The sequence below is a fragment of the Echiichthys vipera genome (genome assembly GCF_963691815.1).
Source record: "Echiichthys vipera genome assembly, chromosome: 8".
Taxonomy (NCBI): Eukaryota; Metazoa; Chordata; class Actinopteri; order Perciformes; family Trachinidae; genus Echiichthys; species Echiichthys vipera.
The window spans coordinates 16863389-16889848 of record NC_139833.1 but is presented as its reverse complement, the minus strand read 5'-3'; the positions used below and the strand labels follow the sequence as shown (position 1 = coordinate 16889848).

General features: G+C 43.5%; 1 protein-coding gene across 1 annotated transcript in view; it reads right to left on the bottom strand.

Annotated features, from left to right (window-relative positions):
* Positions 1 to 10338, bottom strand: part of kirrel3l (kirre like nephrin family adhesion molecule 3, like) — a 33182-nt gene extending 22844 nt beyond the window's left edge. Inside the window, 1 exon segment of the mRNA XM_083918298.1 lies at positions 9985 to 10338. Within this exon segment, the coding sequence (XP_083774424.1) occupies positions 9985 to 10024 (40 nt within the window). The 5' untranslated portion in view covers positions 10025 to 10338.
* Between the last annotated feature and the right edge of the window lie 16122 nt (positions 10339 to 26460).

Genomic DNA, 26460 nt, shown 5'->3' with positions numbered 1-26460 from the left:
AATAATAGCCTCTTAACTTTCTCCTTCTTATCAATTTCTGATATTTGTTGAGCCCTCTTTACAATCTGTCCTACCTTCATTCATTTACTTTGCTCAGTCCATCCTGCTTTTAAATCTCCCTTCTTGAGGGAGTCGTCTTTTAAATCTTAATTAAAATAGACTCCAAAACCCCCCACCCTCCCAGGGGCTGGCTGAAAGCAGCTTAGAACAATCAAGAGGACGGATTAGAAGTGAGAAGAAAAGAAGAGAAGAGAAGACGCAAGATGGAGGCAGGGGGGAAAAAACAACAACGAAGCATGGAACGTCAGAGGAAAATATCGAGAGGAGAGAGAGAGAGAGAAAGGACCCCTTTCTCCTCATCCCCCTGATCCTTCTTTCCTCCCCCCTTCACTCTGTCTCTCCCTCTCTCTCTCAGGGCTCTGGAGTCTTGGCCTGACCTATTGACATTCAGCTTCTCGGCAGATTAAGCAGCGAATGGAGCCTCTGGAAAGGGTAAACACACTGGAGGAACAATGACCAACAGGCGGCAACCTTATTGGATTCTAATTAACTGCCAGGAGAGATGGCTAGGGGCATGTTAAGTGCTGTGGGACACAAGTTAGAGCCCCAGACCTTAAGTACCACAACGCACATCACCAACACTCCCCTCCTTTTTGTAGTGTCTCCGTCTTCCTTTATCTTCCTCTGTATCTCTCCATCCTTACTATCCTCCTCTCTTTTAATCTATTCGGGCGCTGTTTCACATATGGCCCACGAGAAAGCCTAACGGAGGCTTTTAAGAGCGCTCCTCTGAGAGCTATTTGCCATCCTTCTTTCATGGGCTTCCTCGCCCCTTCTTTTTTTAACAAGGTGGAACAAGGCTCATCCCCCAGAGGTAGCTGTTTGAGCGATAACGTTACAATAGGCTGAAAAATTGGGGAGAGATTATTTGATATTGAACAGATTGAATTATCTGGAGTGAGGGAGAGGGATGAAGAGGAGCAAAATAATTTTTCTTGCATCGCCCTCGGGAGGAGCGCTACCGGAGAAAGTAAGGGAGCTTAATGTGAAGGATGTGGTGGTGGTCACATATCGAAAAATATGACCAGTTCCTTTATTTTCTTGTACTCCTATCCCAATTAACCAGGACACTAATTTGAGTGTGAGTCCAAGCAGGTCTCCCTGTATATGTGAACTTTCTCACTGGTGCAGCCAACTCGCGATGTTTCCAGGGGTCCCCTATATGGAACCACAGGCACTAATTAGACCGCTTTCATTAACGTGTTAGTGCGAGAGAGCCTTGGCCATCATGGGTGGAGGCTGACACAGAAGAGAAAAAAAAACTATGCCCTGCAAGAGACAGGCCATCGTCACCTCAGCAGGCATATAAAGCAATTCATTAATTGGTGTGAAAACACACATGAAGCCACACATGTGCAAACACACACTCTCACACCTCAGCGCGAATACACATACTAATGTAATGGGTATTCCATGAACCTGTTGGTTGTTAACACATTACCCGGGATCAAAGAGGCAAAAGCTGGAAGGAGAGAGGACTAGAGAAGTCATTATTTGTCGAGGAAAATTGCAGCCCAGTGTTATGTTTGTCCCTCGGCAAACCTGGCAGAATGGAGGTTTCATCGGCTTCACAAAACGGAAGGATCTCTTCTCTCGTCACCATCATGTGAGAGTCTTTGAAACCCTCAGAGTGCTTTTTTAAAAATCAAAGCTGGGAGGAAATGAATCGGAGCTTCAGTTGCGATCCGAGCCTGGAGGTATAAAAGGGATCCACAAGACCACTGTCCATTTCCACACCATTACAGCAACAGTCATGGCTGTAATGGGTTGAATTGGGCCATTGATTTCTCTCATGCACCCTCTCTTTCACCCAAAAAAAAACTAGTCTGTGCCAGTTCTGAGATACGCTGGGTTCTTTTTAACAAAAAAATCACATGCTCAAAGACTGCACACACAAAACTTAGACCATGGCCCAATAAAAGACAGACACACACACACACTCACACACACACACACACACACACACACACAGCCAATACAATATGTCCCCTCTTGAGTTAACGGGGAGTTAAACAAAGGACTGAGTTTAAATTGGCTTTTAAAAAACTCCCCAGCACAATCAGGGAGTTGACTCGAGCTATACTATAGTGTGTCAGAGGACTGTTTAGAGAAAGAAGAGTAGTTAGGCCAGAGTTCTATAGCGCAGTGAATGGGTAATCTAAAGTGTGACGGCTCAAGAGTTCCCCTCCACCGGCTTCAATAGGCCTCCACAACAGGCTTGACTGCCCCTCAATCTTTGGTCAGCTGTTGTAACCAGCTAGTGATTGAGTGGCCTTATTAAGAACCTATTTATCTTTCCCTGTATCACATATCTTAAAGACTGGTGACATGCTCAACCCACCCACGCACCGCCTACACGTGGACTGGAGCAGATACACAACTGCATTAGTACACAGAATATTTGGCAACACAACATCGACTAGCTAAGAACGTGACCTTTTTAGTTAGATGAATAGATGTTCAATCTTTCAACTTCTCCCTCTGTCTCTCTCCCTCTCTCTGTACCTCTCTCTCTCTCTTTGTCAGCTTTCCTGCAGCTTCGCCGCCCCAGAGAGCTTCAACAGGTTCCTTCTAGAAAATTGTTCTGCGCCCTGTAGCCTGTGCTACCTTCAAGGGTTTGGCATATGGCTGTGTTGAAGCGCCATACTACCTGAATATAATAGCACACTAGGTCAAACCATGACCTCACACTAGACAGAGACCCTCCCAAACAAGCCACAACAAACAGCTTCCTGGGGGCCACTCTCTGCCTTTGATCTAAAGAAGCAGACAGAACATGAGATGTATCCCCTCTCTTCTCTCTTCTCTTTTGCCCTTTTTCTCTTTTTCTTTTACAACATCTCCTCCACCATCTCTCTATCCCCCTCCCGCTGAGCAGGTGTATTAAATGAGGTGACTATTCTAGCGGCGATGGTTCACCTCAAAGTGCAGTCTGTGAAGAGGGCTTTTCTCCCCTTCCCTCTTATCTTTTATCCCTTCCGTCGGCCAATCTCCTTTACTCTCCCTTTTCCTTTCCCTTTATCCCTCGCCATCCGTTTTTACTTCTTTTAACGTGTTCCCTTGCACTCTCGAATGTGAAATAGAGAGGGACATGCCTCCCTATTTCACATTCTATTTGAATTCATATACACCTCCCTGTCTATCTCCCTCTGTGCATCTCTTCCAGCCTATTGTCTGTTTAGCTTTACATCTAATTATGCTGTCTCACTTATGTAATTAGCACAAAAATAAATGGCTGCCGTAGCTTTGTCTCTCCCCTTCACCCCTCCTGTTGCAGGCTCTGAGAAAACAAATTATGGAGAACAATAGGTACAAATGGCTTCTGCACCAAACCACATGATGGATGCAGCCTGGGTTCCCTGCATCTCATCCCTTCCTTCTAAGCCCCCCCCCCCTTCCTCGCTTACTCTCTTTACTCTCCCTCCCTTCTCCATTATCTCCTGCTCTATATGTCTCTGTTTGGAAACAGGGGAGGACTTGAGCACTCTCTCGCCCAACTACCCTATCATTGTATGGCTGTATCATCTGTCTTCCCTTCTTGGCACTGACACTATATTCACACTGACATCATATTAGGCAGGGGCCTTTTTTATCCATTTCTTTCTCTTTCTCTCTGCTCTACTCTCTTTCCCTTCCCCTGCTGTTGTCTCCACTGGCACTCTCCTCTCCTCTCCTCTATCCCCCAGAGCATTCTGTACACCACGACTGCAAAGCAAACGCCTGGGACTTTCTAAAGCAAACAGCCAGCATCCTGTGCCGTAGCCCCATCTGTGGATAGTCTGAGAAGGGAACAATCAGTCCCTCTCCTCCACTGCCTCGTTCTCTTTCCAACCCCCTGGGATCGGCACGGCACTAGGATGCCTCAGTCAGACGGGTGCAATGTGCTGGAACAATGGTTGGGCTGCTTCCTCCAGGAGGGGTGTTAGGTTCACCTCAGCCAGCTTGGGAAGCACTTAGCCATGTGTTCTTTCCCTCCTTGCTGCAACTTCACAGGAATGTGGCAGAGAAACCGCCCACTATACACCTTCCTGACACGCACACAACCACTTTCTGCATGTCCTGAGATCTAATGTTTGGCCTGAGGTGTTGGAATATCAACTTTCTATTAATCCCCCTCAGACTTGTAGTCAGTTACACCTTTGTTGTTGTTTTTTTCACCTCAGTCATGCTGGAAGAAACACAGCAGGTTTGGTTTACACCAATTCAAGCATATCCATTACTTGAAATGCTAGGCTCCTAGCAGTAGATCCCTTTGACCCCTCTGCCTTCCTTTTCTTCATTTCTCTCCCTCCCCTCTCTGTTCTCATGCTGAGCCCATTGGCGTTTCTGCATCGGCTTTCATTGGCAAACAGACGGCAGGAGAGAGACACACCTTGCCCCCCCAACCCCCTATCGGTCCAACCGCCACCCACCTCAACCACCCACGTGCTTCGCCGTTCCCCACGTCTACACACAGCTCAATAACATTAACATGTTTTGCCATTGAAGGAGCCGCAGTTAAAGCTCGATCGATAAGCTTTGACTGACACCTCTCAGTTGATAGCAAATTGGCTACTTTCTCTTGCAGACCTCCCAGGGCGAGTTTGCCAGCCCCGTCCAAAATGGAAAAATGGACATAAAAGACATTTCTCTGACCCTTCACCCAGCCTCCTACAACAACACTGTGGTATTTCATTGTGCAGAGGAAGAAGAGACAAAGCCACAGCCAACCCACTATTTTGGTTAATGGTTGAGTCACTAACACAATATTAGCCCTGGCGTTCCAGGGAGTTTGAACTGTCAGGAAGGAGCAATGAAAAGAAGAATACGAAGGGGAGGGGGTGGACTTCAAGTAACGAGTAGTTGGAGCGCTTAGTCTCACAAGTGTATGCGCAGCTTCCATCACTAATAAAGTGAGCAGCAAGCAAGCAATCTCTTGTTTCCTTGGATGTGTTTTTACCCCTAGTTGGTTAAGGAGATGACATGTACTGATTGCTGGAGCATCATTAATTAGACAGTTGGACTTTGACTAATCGCTCCAGAAAGGGCACACAGCCCTGAAGATGCCAAACACTCATCTCAGCTTATCATCCTCTGCCCCACTGTGTGCCCTTGACCTCTGTGTGTGTGTGTGTGTGTGTGTGTGTGTGTGTGTGTGTGTGTGTGTGTGTGTGTGTGTGTGCGCGTGTGTGTGTGCGTGTGCGTGTGCGTGTGCGTGTGCGTGTGCGTGTGCGTGCGTGCGTGCGTGTGTTTGTGTTAAGGATGTTGTTACCGTGAGCTCAGCATGAGTCATTTCTGGATGATGTGCACATGCCACAAGCCCTGGTACACACAGTGAAATATTTTAGATGTGCTATTAGGCAAGTGCCACAGACTTATCAGATTTCATATATAAGGAGAGTAAAAACAAGAGTAAAATCAGCATCTAGTGTTGAATAAGCGTTGTCTGATGGTATTCCTGACGGAACTTTTCGTTTTCCCTTCTCAGCTGCCAGAATCCTTCTCCAACAGAGCTATCTTTAATACAAGGTTAAGGAACACGGCTGGTGAAGATAACACAGGAACAGATATTGCTGCAACGCAGAAGATAAATTTCAATTTGCGGTTGGTTTCTGTGTCTCGGCAGGAGATATGAAATTCTTGTCTTGCAGGGCAGAAATTGATTGGAAAATAAAAATGAATGTGTGGTCTAGTATGTCTGCAATTTTTCTGTTGTTGTGGTTTTTGGGCTTAGGGTCTTTTTGAAATGGTGATACATCTCTCTAGAAGGAAGTGACACTTGCTTTGTAGGGGGAGATAAATGCAATCCAAGTTTTTCTTAAAATAGCTACTACTACTGTATAACTATAAACGTTTCCCTTTGGGGGTTATTTTAATGGCATGCACAATATCTCTGTTTCTCCCTCTCTTATTTCCATTACCGTGTTTATACAGAAAAATAAACAAGTTTGTGCTGTCCCCACCAGTCTACATGCTGATGATACAGCCTGAAGTAGTGCTGTAACTGGGGGAGAAGACTTCAGGCGATGACAGGAAGCTGACACAGCCCCTCCATTGTCCCATTCCCTGTCATTTCCTCCCCGGATCCTCGGACTGCCCCAGAGGATGACAAGGTGAGGATGTGCAGAGACAGACACAAGGAGAAAGCAAAGACAAAAAGAGGATGGGCGGGTGGAGGTAAAAATAATTCTAGAAGAGGCTAAGTTCCATCCGCGGCTACTTAGGCTTCCTGTGTTGAGCCACACTGGCGTACACATCCAGTTAAGTTGCTAACAGCTGATAACAAAGCCTAAGGACACACTGCCAAGTTCTTTATCTTTGTTTACCCGCATGGCAAAGCTGATTAGAGACAGGCAACATTATGAAGCCCCATTGTTTCCTTTCTCCTTCCAGTTTCTCCTTCTGTACGTTTAGAGAGTGCGTGTGCGGGAAGGGGTAATGGGAGGATATCCGTGTTTATGAAGAAGGGCAGAAAGACAATGGCATGTGTGCAAGACACGTCTCCAGGATGAGATGAAACAGCAGGCCATTGTTTAAGCTCTTGATCATTCATTACTGTCTCTTTGTGCCTCACGCGTGTGTGTCTGCATATCTAAATGAGAGTGAAAAACTCAAGACTCTGTAGAAGAAACATTCAAATAATAACTTTTGAGTTTATGTGAACAGAGATAATATCTTGGATATAGATAGAGATACAGCTACAACAAATACATATGATTTCTGGCCACAAGTGAAACTAGAAATCCCACACAACACGTTCAATACAACACCCACAGCAGCCAAACCATTTAACAGAACTCGTCATAGACAGAAAATCAAAGTAGGCCAAAATGCATCTATATCTTTGCCATGACTATGTCTCCTAAATAATGCAAGACACTTCTGTTCGAGACTCAGCTGTGTTCAGATTCTGCTGCATCGGCACCATCGTGCACTACCTCATCAGCTGGCTGGGGTTCTCGCCTTCAAACTTTCTACATCTACTTTATCCTCAATCTTTTTGCATCACAGATGACTGAAAAAGATATGAGGGAGAGGGAGAGAAACGGAAAACTGAGAGGAGATATTAGAGCATAAGCATGTTTGAGTGTGTATGTGTGTGTGTGTTTGTGTGACAGAAAGAGTAACATGATGGAGAAAAGGTTAACGATGCTCAGCACTCTCCCTCAGAGTTTACCCAATGCTTGTCAGCTTAATCATTGAGACACTGGTGACACATCCAAGTCTTATCCCTGTAACATGACTACCCCTCCTTCCCCACTCCTCATCTGTTTCCCTCCGCTCATTCCTGACCCCCCTTCATGAGAACTCAAAGAGCGGCAGTATATAAAATATGCACAGCTTCCTAAAACCAACCTCTTGGGCCATGCTGCCACAGCGTCCACAAACACAGAAAAAACAAATCTCCGGTAATGGGACAGGGAAGGATGATAGTGTATAGGGAGGAAAGGGCTTGGTCAGGGCTTATCCCCCAGCTAGATTTCACTCCTCTGTTTGTGTCAGTGTGTGCTTGCATTAAATATGTGTATGAACAGGCTTTCAACCTTCGGTGAAAGTCTGTCAGCCGCCTCCAGCCCATTAGGCAGATACGCTCTCATGTCCTCCTGTCCCATAGTCACACATTCTGCAGCCCGGCAAAAAGGAGTTGTGAGAAGAAGCAAGGTGGAACATTTCCACGGCGTTACACTATAGTGAGACATGAGTGGCGACACGACTTAAGAGGAAGGGAGAGAAACTTGTAATCTCGGCTCACAGCCTTTGAACTTGGCCCGATGAGACGCAGGCGACCCAAAGCAAAAGGTTCCAAAGCAGAGCTCACTGAAGATTACTCAGAATACTGATGCAGTGTGGAATCCAATTCCTCTGAGAGCCCAGGGGACTTTCTGAGGAAGTAAATTATCTGTGTGGTACAAGACTACATATACATACATTCTATATGCCATATACAAATTTCAAAGTGAAGTCATTTGCTGTGGCCAAAGTTTGATTGTGTAAGAAAGGCTCAATAAATGAGGTCTAGGGTCTCTTAGGTTCTAATTAGGGCAGCTGTTACCATTCTCATTATTTGTGTGTGTGTGTGTGTGTGTGTGTGTGTGTGTGTGTGTGTGTGTGTGTGGGTGTGTGTGTGTGTGTGTTGGGGTTGGGGGAAATATGCCACTGTCTAGCTACCGCCCTTTCTCATCCAGCTGTTGCTAGTCTGTCAGGGAGCAGAGGTCCACTGGTGTCATGTCCCTCCCCTGAGCTTTGAATAATGACAAAACCATGCGGAACCGGGGCTGAAGGTAAAGATGTACCCACAACAAATGGCTATTAACAACGCTTTGCCATTTGTGATCTTCGTGATTGTCTGTGGAAGCCACAAATGCCGTTTCTGGCTGAGTAAAAAAAACAACAACCCTAAAAGGATCTTGATTTCATTATTCCATCCTTTGTCTGAGAGACTTGTTAATACCATGAACGGGTTTATCAACGACTCTGAAAAATGCTGATAAGTCAACAGTTGCTCAGTGATAATTGCGTCAAGACACTGAATTATTAGAGTACATTTTACCAGCTGCTCAGAGAGCTTGCTTGTTCATAATGATTATATTTATACTAGAAAAGCTGCTCCCTGTCTCATGCTAATTCTATTATAGGATCACTTTAACAATAAGATATGGTGATGCATAGATTAGAAATAAAGTTGGAAAAACTATGAACCAGACATGCATCAAATTGAATCATTGTCAATTTCCCATAAAACACATTCAGACATAGTCAGAATATGATACATTGATACTGGGTAGTCTGAGTATAGGCATTGCATGGTATATGTTTCTTTTGTTGCTGTAAGGATTCATAAACAAACTACTGTAGGCAACTCGATTCTGCAAACAAAAAGCAGCAGGGGGTGGTGAAGTTGGGGAGGGGGGACAGGTGCGTTAAGGCTCCCGAAAAACAAATGCTCTCTCTCTCTCTCTCTCTCTCTCTCTCTCTCTCTCTCTCTCTCTCTCTCTCTCTCTCTCTCTCTCTCTCTCTCTCTCTCTCACACACACACACACACACACACACACACACACACACACACACACACTCACTCTCTCTCTCCGTCTACCCCTATCTTACTCTCTCTGTCTGCCTTGCTCCATCACAAACGCGTGCACCCGCGAGACCGTACCCCCCTCATGATGCACCCTTTCATCTGTTTACGCACCGTTGATAGTAACCGCGATTGTGATGGATTACCATTCAAAGAGAAAAAAAACCTTCAGACCCAACCAGTACGGACCAGTAGAAACCATCATTCCCACATCGTTTCACCGGGCTAAACCTCTTAATAGTTAGTAGTCTTTTTTTTTTTTTTTACGGTAATCAAGGTGGGGACCGTTGACTAACTTCGGGGGTGGAGGGGTAAAGGGGTTGCGGAGCTCACTGCCCTTCTTCTCATCTCTTTCATCCTCCAAAAAACACGAGATCGTTTATTGTGAATGGGCACACACGCGGCGGTTATACGTTCAGATGCGTGCACACACGTTGCAGTCCGGAGCAAGTAGCCTCAACCCCTGTGTAAAAAAAAATAGTTGCAACTTTCCGTTCGTGCGCTCTGCACCCGCAACCCCATGCCTACCCATCAAACCCAGGGCAATCTCTCTCACACACCGAAATCTGAACCAGAGCAGAAGCAATCACAGCTATGCCCCCGAATTACGCATTGCCGTTATTCACCGGTGCTCCGGGTCGGGTATGCAGACTGTGGAAACCTCCTGCTGTAATCCCTCTTTCAAAACTAATTAAACATTTAAAGACAATTAACAGCAGTGAATTGTAGCACTGCAGCACATCAGCTGCCCCTCCGTAACGGCGCACTGGATGGCTTGACGCAGCGCGCCAGTGTGGAGCGCGGTCTATCCTCTCCATCAATAAAAAGACCTGCATGCTAAATGATGAAACAAAGGCACGTCTTACCTGTGGCCATAAGGCAAAAGATGAGGTATAACGCCGTCATTTTAGTAGCTCTGGTCCGTTGATTGTGTTGCGGGGAAGGATTCACTCGCTCCGTCTATGCGACTGAGCTGGTAATGGTCCACCGCGGAACCGGGATATCACCGGACACAAAGCTCACTGGGATTCGTCTATAATAGCATCCACTTTTCAAGAAACGACTCTGAATGGTCCGTACAGTTTGTAAACTCTCAGTTAACAAAGCATCTCCATAGTTGTGAACTTTCTCCACCGCATCAGCTTCTCCTCCAGCAGTATCTGTTCCCCGTCACTGTTACCTCTCACCGCGCTCTCTAACAGTCCATTGGTTTCATTCAATCAGTAGTTTCGTCCAAAGTCCACTTTTTGAACCTGCTTCAACATGCTGCGCTCGAAAGCGATCTCTTCCTCCTCGGCAGTGCGCAGTGATGAACCCCGGTGAAGTTGCCTCTCGCCCCCCTCCCACTCTGTTCCCACTGTCACACACTCTCTCTCTTTTACACACACACTCTCTTCCCCTTTCGGTCTCCTCTGTTTACTTCTCACTCCCTCTTGCCAATAGGAAATGCGCACTGACAGTCATCTGGTAGGGAGGGGGGTACATCAAATATGGTAGGAGCTGAGTCGGAGGAGCCCCTCTGCCTCAGATGCTTGCCAGGGGGTCCAACGGCCCCCGCCTCCAGGGCCCGCTATTGGCTGAGCGAGCGTCACGAGGAGGGCATTTAATGCACTTATTCTAAGTTAAATGAAGCCCACTTCGCATACTTCAACAATGATGGACATGTAGTGAAGACCATGTTTTGCGGGAAAATGTTCATATTTTTGAATATCATTACCGTACCGTGATCATTCATGGTAACTATGTCTATCTAAACAGAATGTTTCATTGTGAACCCACGTCCATGTATCTTAATGTCACCTTCTAATTGTAGCCTTGTGATTTAATCCAGTTGAAAAGGGAGAAACACCACCAAGAATAAGAATTTCAATATGTTATTTCCATAGTTGGGAAAGTTCAGTCATTGTTAGTGAACCTGAGCTGCTTCTCTCTCTCTCTCTCTCTCTCTCTCTCTCTCTCTCTCTCTCTCTCTCTCTCTCTCTCTCTTGTGATGTCATCCAATAAAGAGTTAGGAGCTGCTCCATAGCCAATGAAGGGGAGACTGATTTTGTGTACCCACAGAGGGATTCTTTTTCTTTCTTTCTTTTATACCTAAATTAGCTTTATTCCATTGTAGTGATGTGTCAAACAGAAAATGTTCCCACATACTCAGTGACATCTATAACAACTTCCCCAAGTCATTGTCTATGGAGCAGCATGACATCACAAATTTTAGTTTAAGCACTCCAGTTTTTGGATTTAGGAGAGAGTTGCTCATGTTTACTAATATACCGTAGAAATAACATGTATGAATTTTGAAAATGGGCATCTCTTTGAAGTAATGTTCAGTCACTAAACGTCATGAACCTACAACCTTTACCCTTTGATTTAGTCAATTTCTAGTTAAAAGGAAATCTAACTATTGAAAATTAGTATCCAGTTCAATCCCTTCCCTCCATTACCCAACAGATTTGGGAATTGATTAAAGTTAATTACATGTAAGTAGTTGCACCAGACCATGTTTTGACAAATGTTGAAACAATCATTTGACTCTTAAACACTTGAAAGAATAAATCAATTACTGAATTAAACCTATAAAAATTTCCCTTTGGTTTACTCAACTCTAATGTTATTCAGCCCATGTGTTGCTATTTTAGTTAACTCACCAAATGAGTGTTTAAATTGAAGTGCCTTAATAGTTTATACAATGTAAATTCTTAGGTTTGAGTATTTTTGCTATTGGCTTTGAAGTTCACTCAAAACATACTCTTTTTCAGGTTCAGTTTGATCTAAAATGAGCCTATTGTTCATTGTCATACGAACAGACAACGTAATCATTATAATATTTCAACAAAAGCTAAGGCTTTCATAAAGAGACTAAAACAGTGCAGTCTATCACTTGCCCGTGGCTGTTTATACGCTTGTTCTTTGATGTTGTTCATTAGTTATTCAAGGATCTATTGATTAACCAAAATAATAAGCCTTGCAGTCATCTGGTTAATCTGTCTTTTACTTGTATTGTACCAAGGAATGACTTCATTTAAAAATTAACAAACACCCCCTTCACACTCACACAAAAAAACACATGCACACATGTACCCTGTTAACTCCACCAGGTGGTTAGCCCTCCACAAGACTGTGAAAAATTCATCATAGTGTGTAGATTTGAACACCAAGGACTTCAGCATGTGTGGATTTTCAGAAAACATCATCTACAAATATAAAAGTCTTTTTGACATTTTGGGTTGCATTTAATTAAAGGCTGAATTGCACGATGATTGGGGCTCACTACTCATGAGATACCCCCCACCCCAAACAGTAGTTTTCAAACCCCAGGGCTGGCCTTCCTGTTTATTGCCTCCCTGTAATGCAAACATAAGGGTCCCCTGCCAGTAAACACATGTTGATGGAAGAAACAGCTTGCACAGCTGGGAAGCCAACCCAGGTTAGTGTGAGTGAGCACATGGGTAAATGAGCGTGTCTGAACTGAATGTGTGTGTGTGTTTGTTGTTTTTACATAATGTCAGGGTGCGATTTAGGTTGCGAGTAGGAGCTTGAATGTGAGGGATAGAGTTATAAAAAGAAATTGTGCTTTTTCTTGTTTTTGTGTGTTTGTATAGGCCGTAGTGTGAAAACCATCAACGAGTGACTGACAGCGGGGGCTTGGGCGAGCTGTAAAAATAGCAGGGTGCCTCCACCAGTTGTGCCGTGATAATAAAATCAGCAACCATTGTGTAAAGTCTGTCACTGGGCCTGACACTGTGATTGATATGTATGATCTCCTATGGCTCACACAGATGGACAGATAGATGAGGGCAAAACAGATGATACATGCACAAGCATCAGCTCAAGCCAATAGTCTTAATTATGCCGGCCTCTGTGGCATCAAATGGAGGGCGCCCGTACTCCTGGAGCTTTTGAGTGTGTGAATAATTTATGAATAAAAAGGGGGTTTTCAGCTGTGGGTTTATTAATAATAAATATGGTTTGATATTTACTAAACTGTTCAGAGGGAGAAAGGGGTGACAGTTAAGACGTCGTTTGCATGGTAATTGTAAGGAGGTAATAAATAAGGCATGAAGTGGAGATATATGGAAATGTGATTCATAGGGAAATGAGAATAATTTAACAAAATATTATCCCAGTCCCTATTTGACCTGGGGTCAATTAAAAAAGAGATGTCAGTCGTGGTGAACGGCATGCTGGTCCTTAAAATTACAATCGCTTGGTTTATCTTTTGTCGAGCTGGAAAGCAGATCTAACGTTCAAGTGGAGGGAAATGTATTCATACCGACACAAACCATGTGTTTGGTTTGAATGAATATTAAACTGAATAAAATCAACCTCATTATCTACCCCAGGAAAAGAAGACATTTCTCCCTCAAAAGTCAACTCTGTACAACATGAGCTCGAAGCTGAGGAATGTGAGTTTTGTTTTGTTTCAAAACCTTCCACTGCTATGGGAAAACTCATAGTTTTCAATGATAATACACATTATACATACATTATAAAAGCATTTTATATAATCATTAAAAAATAATAACACCATCACGTCATCATGCATTGTTAAAACGCATGCCAACCCCCTCCCCGCCACCATGACCACCCACCCGCCCACCCGCCCACCCACCAGGTGAATCTGTATCATAATTAATAAGAAATATAGCCTGCTACATTGATGAATATTAACATCATGTCTATATACTGTATAGTAAGTCTATGTTGCAGTGTTTGGGTTCCTCTAGAGGTCTAAGGTTTATGCTGCTATCCATATGAGAAACATTACACCAGCTTTTACTGTAATTGTGATATTGAATGTTGAGCTGATCTGTGTCAACCATAACTCTAAACGCCGCTACAAGCTCGTAACTCATACGGACATATACCTTTGCTAGGCAGGGGTATCCATCTGCCCTGCTCGCAAGCAATTCAAAGCCTGTCTCCTCTCCCCCGTTCCAATAATATGACGTCAGTCCACTGCACTGGTTTGAATTTTTGCAATTAAGCATTTTCTTTATGTGTGACTGACGAGCAGGAGGGGGGACATTAAAGCTGAACATGGACCCAGGGCTCTCTCTGCACTCCATCGGACTATTTCCAGACTCATATCAAGTCCATGTCCTCTGCCCTTATATCAGAATATGACTCTGGCCACCCATGGATTTTGTTTTTGTCTGTAATGAAAGTCTCTCTGGGGATCTGGTTGAGGGATTCTTTTCCTCGGGGTCAAGGAGAGGTTGAGGCTTCTGGTTCAAGCTGCGCTTAGAAAAGAGTGTGGATTACAGGAATGTGGCTGTCGAACTCCCTTTTCTACAGATATATAGAAAAGATCTGCAGTCTGACATTACAGTAGTTCTGACTCTCTCTAAGGTATATGCTCACATGGTGATAAAGTCCTTGCGACAAAGAGGAGGGGCAGCTGCATAGCATACTCTGTAGCTCTAATGCATATTTATTATATTGAGACCAATTTGGTTTCTAAGTCAACTTTCAAAATTCATACATGTTATTCCTATGATCTAAGACAGTCCAAAAACATTTGTAAACATGAACATCTCCCTCCATTACATTACATTACATTTCATTTATCTGACGCTTTTATCCAAAGTAACTTCCAATAAGTGCATTCAACCATTAGGGAACAAACCCAGAAAAGCTAGAATTAAGTAACTGAGTTAACTTCAAATAAGCAAAAACTACAGAGTGCTACATATAAGTGCAGGACTTAGGACAATTTTTTTAATTAGCTCAAATAAATCATCATCTTCTAGCTTAGGTGCAATGGAAAAGAGATGCATTTTTAGCCTGCAGCGGAAGATGTGTAGAATTTCTGCTGTGAGGATGTAGATGGGGAGCTCCTTCCACCATTTGGGAGCCAGGACAGCAAACAGTTGTGACTTAGCGAGTGACTGTGTTTCTCGCAGGAAGCTGCAAGCCGATTTTCCGATGCAGAGCAGGCGAGCTGGGGTGTAGGTTTTAATCATGTCCTGGATGTAAGCTGGGCCAGATCCATTAGTAGCATATTACCAAAACACGTTCTCCCAAATCCAAAAACTAGAGTACTTAATCTTAAATTTGTGATGTCATCCAGTATAAAGTGTGGAGCTGCTCCACAGACAATGAATTGTTAAAGATGTTATAGATGACACTGAGAGCACCCAGAGGAAAGTTCTGAATATATGGGAATATTTTCTGTTTCACAACTGACAACACTACAATAGAATAAAGCTCATTTGAGTATAAGAAAGAAAACAAACATCTTATTGGTTCATTAATCCTCCCATTTATTGTCTATGGAGCTGGACTGACTTCTCTGGTTTCTGGCTTTAAGAGAGAGGTGCTCATGTTCAAATATATTAATTTAACTTTCCTAGGCTATGGAAATAACATACTGGAATTTCTAATTTAGGTGGCGTTCCTTTTAAGCCCGGACGAATATACTGTAGTTTTGTCATCTAATAAAAATGCATATAAAAATGCAACTTCCCCTTTGCTTTCTGCAAGGCAGCACTTCATCAACCTGGTGTGCGTTTTCTCCTCCTTCTTCAATAAAGTGATTACAACATCCCCAGAAATTTAAGATCAGATTGATTGGATCTTTGGCCAGCCTAGCCGTGTCTTCACTGATAAGTACAGCAGTAAGCTGTCTAAAATATTCATGCACTGACGCAGAGTTGTTGTCCCTTGATGGGCCTCACCATGTGCAACATCTGTTCCTGATGTCATGCGCGTTCCTGTGTGCCAGAAATGCCCTGATGGCGTCCGTGGTATCTCTGCTGTACTAAGCCATGTCCAGACACACGGCCGCTCAACTCAGCTGCAATAAATATCTGTGGCAATAGTGATTCAGTCGCCTGGACAGAACTATTGAGCACTTCTGCTAATCCATACACATAGATTAGCCACTGCAGTCTCCCACTGACATCAGCAATTCTGCCACTTACTGATGGATGTGTCATTTGATTGTTGGCTCCATCAACAGTTCATGATTATTTGCTTAATATTCCAGTGTGGCTCCAAACACTTTGTAGCACACTCTTATGTTTGATGAAACAACATAGATAATAAGTTATCAACACAATAACAATGTGATGAATATAATTATTCCAAAGTTGTACTATCATCAGTGCAGCAGTCAGAGCTTCATCATACCATTAAAAATGCAAGTTAAAGGTAAGCAGTCATATTATTTTGACCAATCCACAGTTGACACTGATCTCTCATGTCTATGACATGAAAGAGAGACAATGAGAGGGACAGAGAATCATCAGTAGTCAAGGTGAATCCTGTCCCGGGAACAGTGTCCATACAGTCACAGCTTCCTTCACCATTGGGCTTGCCTCGCTGCCTGCTGACAATCACACGAATAGGCCACGACTGGCTGCTTGTTTTGTGCCATGATCCCTTGCTGCTCATGCTGCTGCAAAAAATAAATAACCCAGCTCTACACTGCTATAAATAATGGATGACTCGTCCACTGTCACTTTTCATAGCATGTCAAGCCACGGCCTGGCCATTATTAGGGTCTGTCCTCTTCCCCTTTCTGCCTCTGACTCCACTTTTGTTATTGTTCTGGTCGACTTGCCTGCACACCTCCTCAGTGGGTCGACTGTCAGTCTTTCCCTGTGTTAGTGCAGTTGATGGTTGCCACTGAGAAGAAAGAGATGCTTTGGTGGCCCGAAACAAGATGGGCAATACAGCAAGCCTCTGCTAAAAAATCAACAGCAATAAATCTGCCTTGACCTGGAACAGGTAGCTAAGCACTTTCAGCTAAGATGTCATCTGTCTCCTTGAGTTAGATAACCTATGCTAAGTTGCTGCCAGGTGCCGTGGGTAGAGATTGACCTCATCATCTTGGGACAGACTTTCTGTCGCCCTCGGACCCAATGAAAAAACTAACCGCCTTGCTTTAAAGTCGAAAGCAGGTCTACACCCTTGGTGCAAACGAGGAGACCGCTTCCTTAAACAGACACACAATATTCCCCGATCCACCCATCCAGCAGGAGAATTCATGGATTATTTACATATGCAGCTGTGTCTAAGAAAAATGAATGAGGAACATCTGGCAGAAGGGAGAGCTACGGGAGAAAGATTTAGTCATTTGGTCTCTGTAATACAAGCACAAGGGTGTGTTGAGAGGAATCAGCGGAGGATGTTGTTTTTTTTCTTTTTGGGGGGGATGCACACTAAGAAAGTAAAATGCGTTTTCAACCCTTATAGGTTTCAGCTCTCTGTTTGTTCAAAATGTGCTTCGGTGCCACCAGGCCGGGCCCGAGGCAAGTGTTGTCCACCAGCAGCTCTCAGCTCCCGCAGACTGAGCCAGTCTCTCCATCTGCAGAGTAATAGCATCAAATCAAGGCCTGCAGCAAACAAACCCTGACATATTCTCTCATTTGGGATTCACTTTGGGACAGCTGTGGTGCCATCCAAAAGGGGGGACAGAGAGGGGGAAGCCAGCAGTCAGTAATGTATGCAGAGTGTCTGCACGTCCTGGATGACAGCAACACGAGCGCTTGTCACAGGAGACATCAGTTCTACTTAGTCACAGCGCTGCGGGGCAATCCATATGACTGCAGTACTGTGCGAACTCTATTAATAGTTATCTACCTTTCAGGAGTTATTATGCTGAGTAGGGTATGACAGAGGAACATAATGGAAGAAGTCCCAAATGAGGGAAGGAAACAGGGTCTGTGGAGCATCTTTTGTGCCACTTATTGGCCCTTTACAACTTAAGAATCCTACTCCAATCTCCTCCCTCACCCTACTCCTGTTAGCCTGTGTGGCTAGGCAGACTGGTGCCAGACCCACAGTTTATGTGAGAGGCATAATAAGGATTAGTTATGGGGCAAGAGAGGGGGGAATGAAGGAAAAGATCAGCAGAGGAGGAACTGAGAGCGAGCAAATGAGATAGATGGGAGAGAGAGGAAAAGGATGGCGGGAGAGAGGCTGCCGGAGACTTGTTTAAAAAATCAAGGTCCTGAGTTGGCCACGGTTAATTTTTCATCATACTTCTAAATTAAAAATGTGAGCGGTCATCAGTTATTTGTCAAATTGTCTTAGCTGGAAAGGTGGATGCCACATTGGGTTTGCAAAAGGTCAGGGGAGCCAACCGGCAGGGAGGAGGAAAGTGGATCAAAGACTGCTGATCCCTCCAAATGCTCTGCAAAACTACCTTCTTTAAGGGGCATTTACTCCAAATGGAGTTCCTGGACTGTTACACTAAGTGGAGATGACATGATTTAAAATGCAACATCTGGAATGGCTTCGACATACCTTCACGGCCCTACATGAATATAGAAAAGATATAAACAAAATATACCATGGCATACTTATATCCCCTACCCTAAAAGTCTGTAAGTTAATACCCATATGCTCTAAATCAATACCACATTCCTTTCAGTGCAAGCATAAATATGTATCTTTTCCTGTGATTATCATAGCCACTCACATCGGCAGTAATCATCTCATGATGCTTCTCCATAAGCATATTTAGACATACTGTAATGTAAAGTGAATCCATTAGATTTCTGAAGATTATTTCACTGACTGTTACTGTCTATCATTCCACAATGTTCTGTCTTCTTGTTATTTCGGTGCACTATGGAAAGGAAAAGCAGCATGTCTGGAGGAGGAAACCATGCAAATACACGGTTAGAATAATCAACCTCCCCTGGCAGTGCTCAGTATGCCTCATTTCCAAGATTTCCAAGATTAGAAAGAAGGAGAAGGAAAAAAAATGATAGACTGGTGTTGCTCCTACCTCTTCAAAATTGCAAATGTGTAGATCTATGGATGAGTGCTTAGCCCACAGCTGCCAGCGAAAGGATAGAGAGACACAAAGGTCCCTTGTGTTCGGGGCTAAAGACTGGCCAAGAAAAGGGAGCTAAAGATCTACTAGTGTACCTCAGCTGTCTTTAGGGTCAATAGATCCTTTCCATCCCACTAAATGAGCCTGCATCCCCCAACTGTTCTGCCACAGACAGGTCAGCATTGGTAAATCAATGTTATGAAAGACAACACAGTCAAGTAAAAAATAATTGGATTCCAGCTTCATCTCTTTGAAATCATAACTTTGACCATTCAACAACAGACGCCAGGTCAGATTTTTGTTTCTGTTTCTGTTTGAATAGGAAACCCTAAAAAAAAAAAAAAGACAGGGTGTGGAGAGAACCAAATCCCTGCTATGGAAAACATAGCCCTTGTTTTGTTTTTTCTCATCTGGAGAACCGATTCCTTTAGCCCCACTCCCTCACCTTTTCTCCATAGGTTCAGTATAAACATCTGTTATCTGGGACATCTTGGGAGATAGGGCAGCCTAACAGATTGTGTTTGAGAATGAGGAAAAGTTTGTTTTGATTCAAAAAGGAGGTGTGATTTACCACATAGGCTTCCTGTTAGTCTCCTGACCTCGCCAAGTGGAGGAGACGACAAATTATGATTTGCAGAGGAGATTGCATTGGAGGATTGTATTGCGGATCAGAAAACTGTAAAATACCAATTTGTTTCTTCTTCTTCTTTTTTTTTTTTTGAAGTGTTGAAATCACCCAACTGGCATTTAATGTCTTTTTTTTAAATGTAAAACTGAATTAGTTGTTATGTGAATCCTCTAATCTTATTGTAGGCTATTTAAATCAGGGGAAAAAAATCTACAGAATGTAATAATATTGGTAATATTTCATCTACATCTGCACATCCAGCTCATGGGGACGTGCAAATGATGAACTCATTTTCCTGCGAGACCAGATTTAAAGCAGTTAGTCTGCGTATTGTTTGGGTTAGACTGCTCTCTTATCAGCTGTTATTAGCTGGCCACTCGCTCTCTGCAGTTGCCTTCCTTTCTGTATTTCCTGATTGCATTTTTCATCCTTGTCTCGACTGCCTCCCCAGTTCTAGTGTGCTATGTGCTTTCCCTGGCAGTTCCTGGACACGGCCACGTCCTCACTATGATTAGAACTGTTTTTAGAAAATAGGATCTGAGAGGGAGTTTAAAATGTCCTTGTCGCACGGAAGCAACATGCCCCAAGCCACCGCCAAGACACGCCCCAATTACCTGTGACTTAATTATACTTTACACTGGAGGCTCTAAGCCAAGGCTGTGCCCCTTGTGTGTCTAAAGACAGCCAACGACACATGGATTAAATGATGCGTCGATCAGTGTTCCCAAACCATTACGGTAGGAAATGGAAGAATTTGGAGGAATTCAGACCTTATGTAACTATTAGTGTTATTATTTCATGGCTTGGCACAGAATTTCATCCCAAGTGACTCACAAATTCTGAAACCCATTTGAAAAGCTGTACTTTGCACCACAGAAATGCAGGTAAAGTACATTGCTCAAGGGTAAAACCGTTCCACATAATACGTGTTGTATTAAAACAGGTTGTGCTCAGATTAAGAAGACCCATGAACTGAATTGAAAAAGGGCCCCTATTGAAAGGAAAATAGATTAGTTTTGCTGATAGACGATTGCCTGAAAGCTCTATGATGTGAATAAGTAAATTTTGACCAGCTGCAATAAAGCTAAATCAGTTAAGAAGTTGTCCCAGGGGCTACTGCAAGGGATGGGGGGATAAGACAATTTTAGCCCTGAATACATCAAAGCCTTTTTAAGTGGGTTATTGCTACACATATGCTTTTTCATTGTTTACATTGTTTAACCTAAATTATCTTTCTAAGAGGAATTCCTAAATAAAGTCTAAGCTTTACATTTGAAAGATTGTTAATGACAACTTAGCAACATAAAATGTTGTATGCATTCGCCAAACACTCCTCCCTATGTAAGTCTGGTGCAGTACTGACCTTTTAATAAGGCTATATTTAACAGAGATCCCTATGGTACTATTCATTACTGTTGTAACTCTAGCTCAAGTACCTTAGTGGAAACCAGAAATTGTGGTTCCCCTCAACCAAAACCTGCTCATTATTGTCCATGTGAACAGCTTGTCTGATTCATTAAGTGTTTTCCGCACTATGTGCTCAAGAGACACGGCAAAAGCAAAGAATAAAAAGGAACCGTAGGAGGGAGGGGTGATGATGGTAAGTTGTGGTTTAGCCCGAGCGTGCTCGATGTGAAATATGATTGATTAGTGCATTCTTGGGTTGACATGCCCTCGCTGCAGCTGAAACCTGTTAACTCAATGTGCACAGACTGGGCTGAACGAAGACTCAAACCTGATGTGACTGCCACATGGCAGATAGTATGGTTGGCTGGCCAGGCCACAGCTCAAGTAGGGTAGGAGATATAAACAAAAAGTCTGCTATGGGACTGAGGGTGTGTGTGTGACACTGCATGCCCATTTTTGGCAGAGTATGCATACATGTGCGTGTTTGTATGCGCGATGGGCCGTATATTTCCTTGGTTGACATGAAACATAATACAACATGACAGAAGCTGAGTGTTCCTAAACATCTGTTTGCACGTTTTAAACAAACATGGCATTGTGCAAATCTGACCAGAGACAGACACAGCTACATTCTGTGGATTACTGGAGGAAGTGAACCAGGAGACTGTACACGGGATATAACATTAAGAGTTAATGTCTCCAGCTTGAGTCATCTTTGTTGGATCGCTTTAACAAATAGGTTCTGTTCTACTCTCTTCATTAATCCTAGAAGGGTTAATGTGGATTTAACACAACTCTGGCAAAGGTCAGATTAAATCAATTCTTGGTAAAGCCAGAGCTTGGTCCTAGCGAGGGGAAATACAATAAGAAGCAGCGTGATGAGGGGGGTGTGAGCCTATCTGTCAGCAGCCATTAGCGGTCACATCAAAGCTTCAATGAAATCAGAGTCTTGCTGAGAGCTGTCATTATAGGGCTGTTTGAGAGTCTGCAGAGACAGGTTCTAGATCTTCCTCGATCCCACAGTGCCCTATGGGGACCGGTGCCTCTGCAGCAGCAAACAACGCTCAGTATTCGTTCACCTGGACTAAGTTCATACTGGTTTCTGCCACTACTTAGTGAACAATAAGGTGAGGAAGGGAGACATTTTAAATTCATGATGGAATCAAACAGGTTATTCAAATCACAGCTCCACTTTATCATAATGAAACTGGCATTAGCACACTTGAATTATTTCACAAGCAAGACAAGATAACAAATACCTTTTCCAAAAGGGTGTTACTTGAACTTTGCTTTTGTTATGTAAGTATATATATATATATATATATAAGTGAGTGATTTCCAGTATCACTCTTTGCACTTCCGACACACTGAGCATAGTTAAACGGGCCTGAGATGCGTATTCATAAATACATGTTTGCATAAGTCACCGCAGGAGAGTCAGGTGTCACGCAGCTTCACATGCTGATTTCATAGAGTTCCTGTCTGCATTATACCTCCACAGGACACAGGAATTCCACCCACATGCCCAGCCTGTCTGTCTAAACATCTGTGTCGGCAGCTTTATGGGTGGCCTGTGCAGTAAGGACAATCGTTGTAATCTTGACCATGGTAGGGGAAATAGTAGCTCACCAGGAGTTCAGTGTGGCTGTCACACGAGTCCATGCTTGACAGGCTCGGACTTGAAAAGTCCCTGTGCTGTGAGTGACGGTCCTCTCTCTTCTGTCTACCCCCTTATCTGCTCCCCTCAGCCCCTGCTACACACACACACACACACTCACACACACACACACACACACACAACTTTCCTTCTCCCATCACACAATAGTGTGATGGGAGTAGTGTGTGCAACAACTGTCTCCCTCAGTCACCTCTGTTCCCTGCCCACTCAGGGATGATAACATGTGTTTGATGACCAAAATCACTGCGCTGTCTACCTTCTCTGTCTCTTCAGCAGCAAGCAACCCCACCACAGCCTAAGGAGGAGGAGGGGCGAGTGACTGAATGAGTGGCATGTTTGTACTGCTCAGCGCCTTCAGAAGAGATTTAATGTAGCTGATATGTTGTTTTGTTTGTTCCTTTGTATGTCTCTCTTAATTAGCTCCATGGACATACAGTTCAAATGTGCCCCCTCAAATACACCACAGCTACTCAGGAATGCTGAAGAGTCAGAGATGAAGAGCAGAATGACGCTGACCTCAAAATGTCAGCTGGTGTTGCATTTCTTATTGTTTACTCTCACTCTTCCACGCACTGGTGTGCATGATCAAGCTTAGGGCTCTTTGCATATTTGAACTCTGCTTTTTTGTCCATAGTTGTTTCTTCTAGAATTAGTTGGGATGGCAAAGAAATTAAAAAGAGTAAAAAAAAAAAAAAAAGCCTTGTGGCTTTTTTGTTGAAAGGATGGAAGCTCATTATGGGGAAACAGACTGAACCTTGGCCGCCCACGACATTCATTTTGGGAGCCATGAGGCTCATTATCCTTTTGGAGAGACTACAGGTCAGGGCACCACAACCTGCCCTCTGCAATCGCCACAGCAACAATACTTGCAGAACTCAGAGGTGACGTTAGACAGCACATTATGGCATTTTGCTGTAATTTTATTTCAACCTACCAACAACTCAGGAAGAGATGACAAGGGTGAGATGAGAACAGGCGACAGCAGCCAGTCACTAAGAGCTTAGGTGATTGATGGTGGTAATGCAGTCTGTTTAGGGACATCAGCATAGTGCTATTGTTCTTAAAGGTTTTGCCCTTACAGGTCCTGACCTTGCGCATTGTCCCACAGCTCCCTCGACCAAGGCACCTCCAAGGGTAAGAAATTTATTAAACTCAGATAAAATTGAGATTGATAAATTAGAGTAAAGCTATTTTCTCATATGAAGTGCGGGGTCTCATTTCCTAATCGTCACATAGTGACACTTTTTGATGCTATGCATGTCTAGATACCTTCAGCATTGCAGTGCATGTATAAGAGGGGATTTCCTATTTTCCCTGTATTCAGATGTATTTAATGTACTATAATATGATGGTGGGTGGGTGGACCTAAACCAAACACCTGAGCTACTCAAAGGCTTGGCCCAGGCATATTTAATCAATTTTTTTAAAAAGAACCTGCTATAATTGTTTATTTTTTTGACTGAAGAGATTTCTTTCCTGTTACTTGTAGCCTGGATGCGTTATTTACTTCAAATCGTCTGGGACGACAAAATGAAAGTGAAATCAATGTGATAAAAAGCCAAAATATCTCTTTGGTCCTCATAGGATAAGATATCTTTTTAAAACACTAGAAGTATTGTAGTGTTAGAAAATCTCCCTATTTACATGATCCCTTTACTCAGATAGCCTATGCACTGGGTATGGACCAAAGCAACTTACAAGAGGAACATAAAAGGGCCCAGACTCCAGCATAATTCAGGGTTCTTGCCTCTATGGAGCTCTACTTTGTGAGCATGTTTATGACTGTAATGGGTGTGAGAGGCCTGATAATGCTCCCGAGAGTCTCGCCCACACACTAAAGAACTTAATATTATGGCCATACAGACGATGAAGAGAAATAATGTAATGGAGAGGCAGCGAGGTCTTTATAATCTACCTGCTAAAGCATATTCCAAGTATAGTCCTCAGAATCATCCTGCTCCTCTGCTGCATGAAAAGGTTGCCAATGCTGGTTTTCACGCCCGGGATATGAGACTGATCCATGTGCGCTCATTTGCAAACACCTTATTATCGCAAGCACCTTATGTTTTTCTCATAATCTGTCCACTGCACCTTATATTATTATATGTTTACATTTGCACTACAATTAGACAACTTATTTACAAATTTTATTTTTTAGGTATCTTTTATATTGTATTTTTATGTTACTGTTTTGGTGTGTCTTTGTGTAATGCTGCTGTTACACTGCAATTTCCCAGCTTGGGATCAATAAAGTATTCCTATTCTATTCTATTCCATGTCAATTTGGGATTTATAAAAAAAAAAACACAAACTGGCAGGCGCATTTACGTTTTTTTCAATGTGAATATATTTTTTTGGCGTACATACATTTATCATTTGTACATACACAAACGTTTAGTGTGGAATGAATCCACGCAGTTTTATACATGAGGCCCCAGGTGAACTGTTGTGATGTGCCCCTCCTGTGACATTCAGTCAGAGTTCATTCTCAGGTAGAAATGCTGCATGCCATGTGTCATGCCTTGTGAGGAGGAAGCAGCCAGCTTGCATGCTCCTCTCATGTCCACCATCTCCTTAATGAACTGACAGCTGACTCTTGTCAACGCGTCTTGTTACTAATGTTCCCTTTGCTTAGGAACATAAAGCTCTTAAATGACTTCATACTTTCAGTGATATGCTAATGCACGGGCTCTTTTGAACACCAGCAAATTCCACAGGTTCATACAACATACAATTAACACTGACGCTGCATTTTGAAGGCTTGAACAGCTTAATTTGCAAGTTACTCATCCATGTCTGTTACCACAATGCTACCACAAGATTTAATAAAACAGAACATGTATTTTGAATAAAGGTTCCAATGAAAAGCACCATATTAACAGTTACTCTGGCAACACCATTTTTGTATTTCACATGTCTTCTGTCCTTGGGTTAAACAAACCAGTAGCAGAGTTCTGTCATGGGCACCAGCTGTTTTTATCTGTTGCTATTGGAGGGATTGCACTTAGACTCAAGGGCCCTTTCTTAGCCTTGATAGAGCTAGCTATCTATGCCTCTTGGCTTTTTCTATACCCTCTGGTAACAGTATAGCCACAATCTGCCCTTATCACTAACCCTAACATGGCCCCCTCTCTGAGTCTGGCTCAAGGGAAAGAGAGGGATGTAAATGGTGGTTCGAATAATGTTTATGATTCCCGCTTTAGCGGGCCTGTCCTGCTCCCCACCCTCCCATTCCCTGAATCCCATGGCTGACTGATAATGGAACAAAGCTGCTGTCTACTCATCTGTGTGTGTGTGTGTCACATGTCCTGCTCAAAGCCCCCCCTCGGTTATGGTGAATCATCTGCGACAGAGTAACTGGAGCACATGGTCACTCTGCCCCCCTGGCCCTGCCTTGCCAGTGCCAGCCTGCCCAGGGACAGTAAAGAGAGGGCAGGCAAGATTTTGCAGAGATCTCCCCTCCCTCTCCCCTGAAGCCTGCAGAAATCAAGCCTGCATGGGTGGCCCTGTCTTAGGCAGTTTGCTCTTAATTGAGTTGTTCACTCAGCCACTGGCCCTAGGGGACACCTCTGTGTCACTTCCTATGATTAACCTAAATTTCATCCATCGTCCAAGACTGCTGCCAGATCTAGTAAGGCCAAGAAGTATGTGTTGAGACATCCACAATAAAAGAGCAAGGAGAGGAAAAGGGAAAAGGAGGAGAGTGCCAAGGTAAGATATGATGATGGTGGCAGAAAAAATCCACCCATTAATGCACACATCTCTACATAAAACACAGAAGTGTGGATGAAGATAATTAGGATGCCAGGTAAAAGGTCCAACTTTCCTTCCTCAGCAAAATA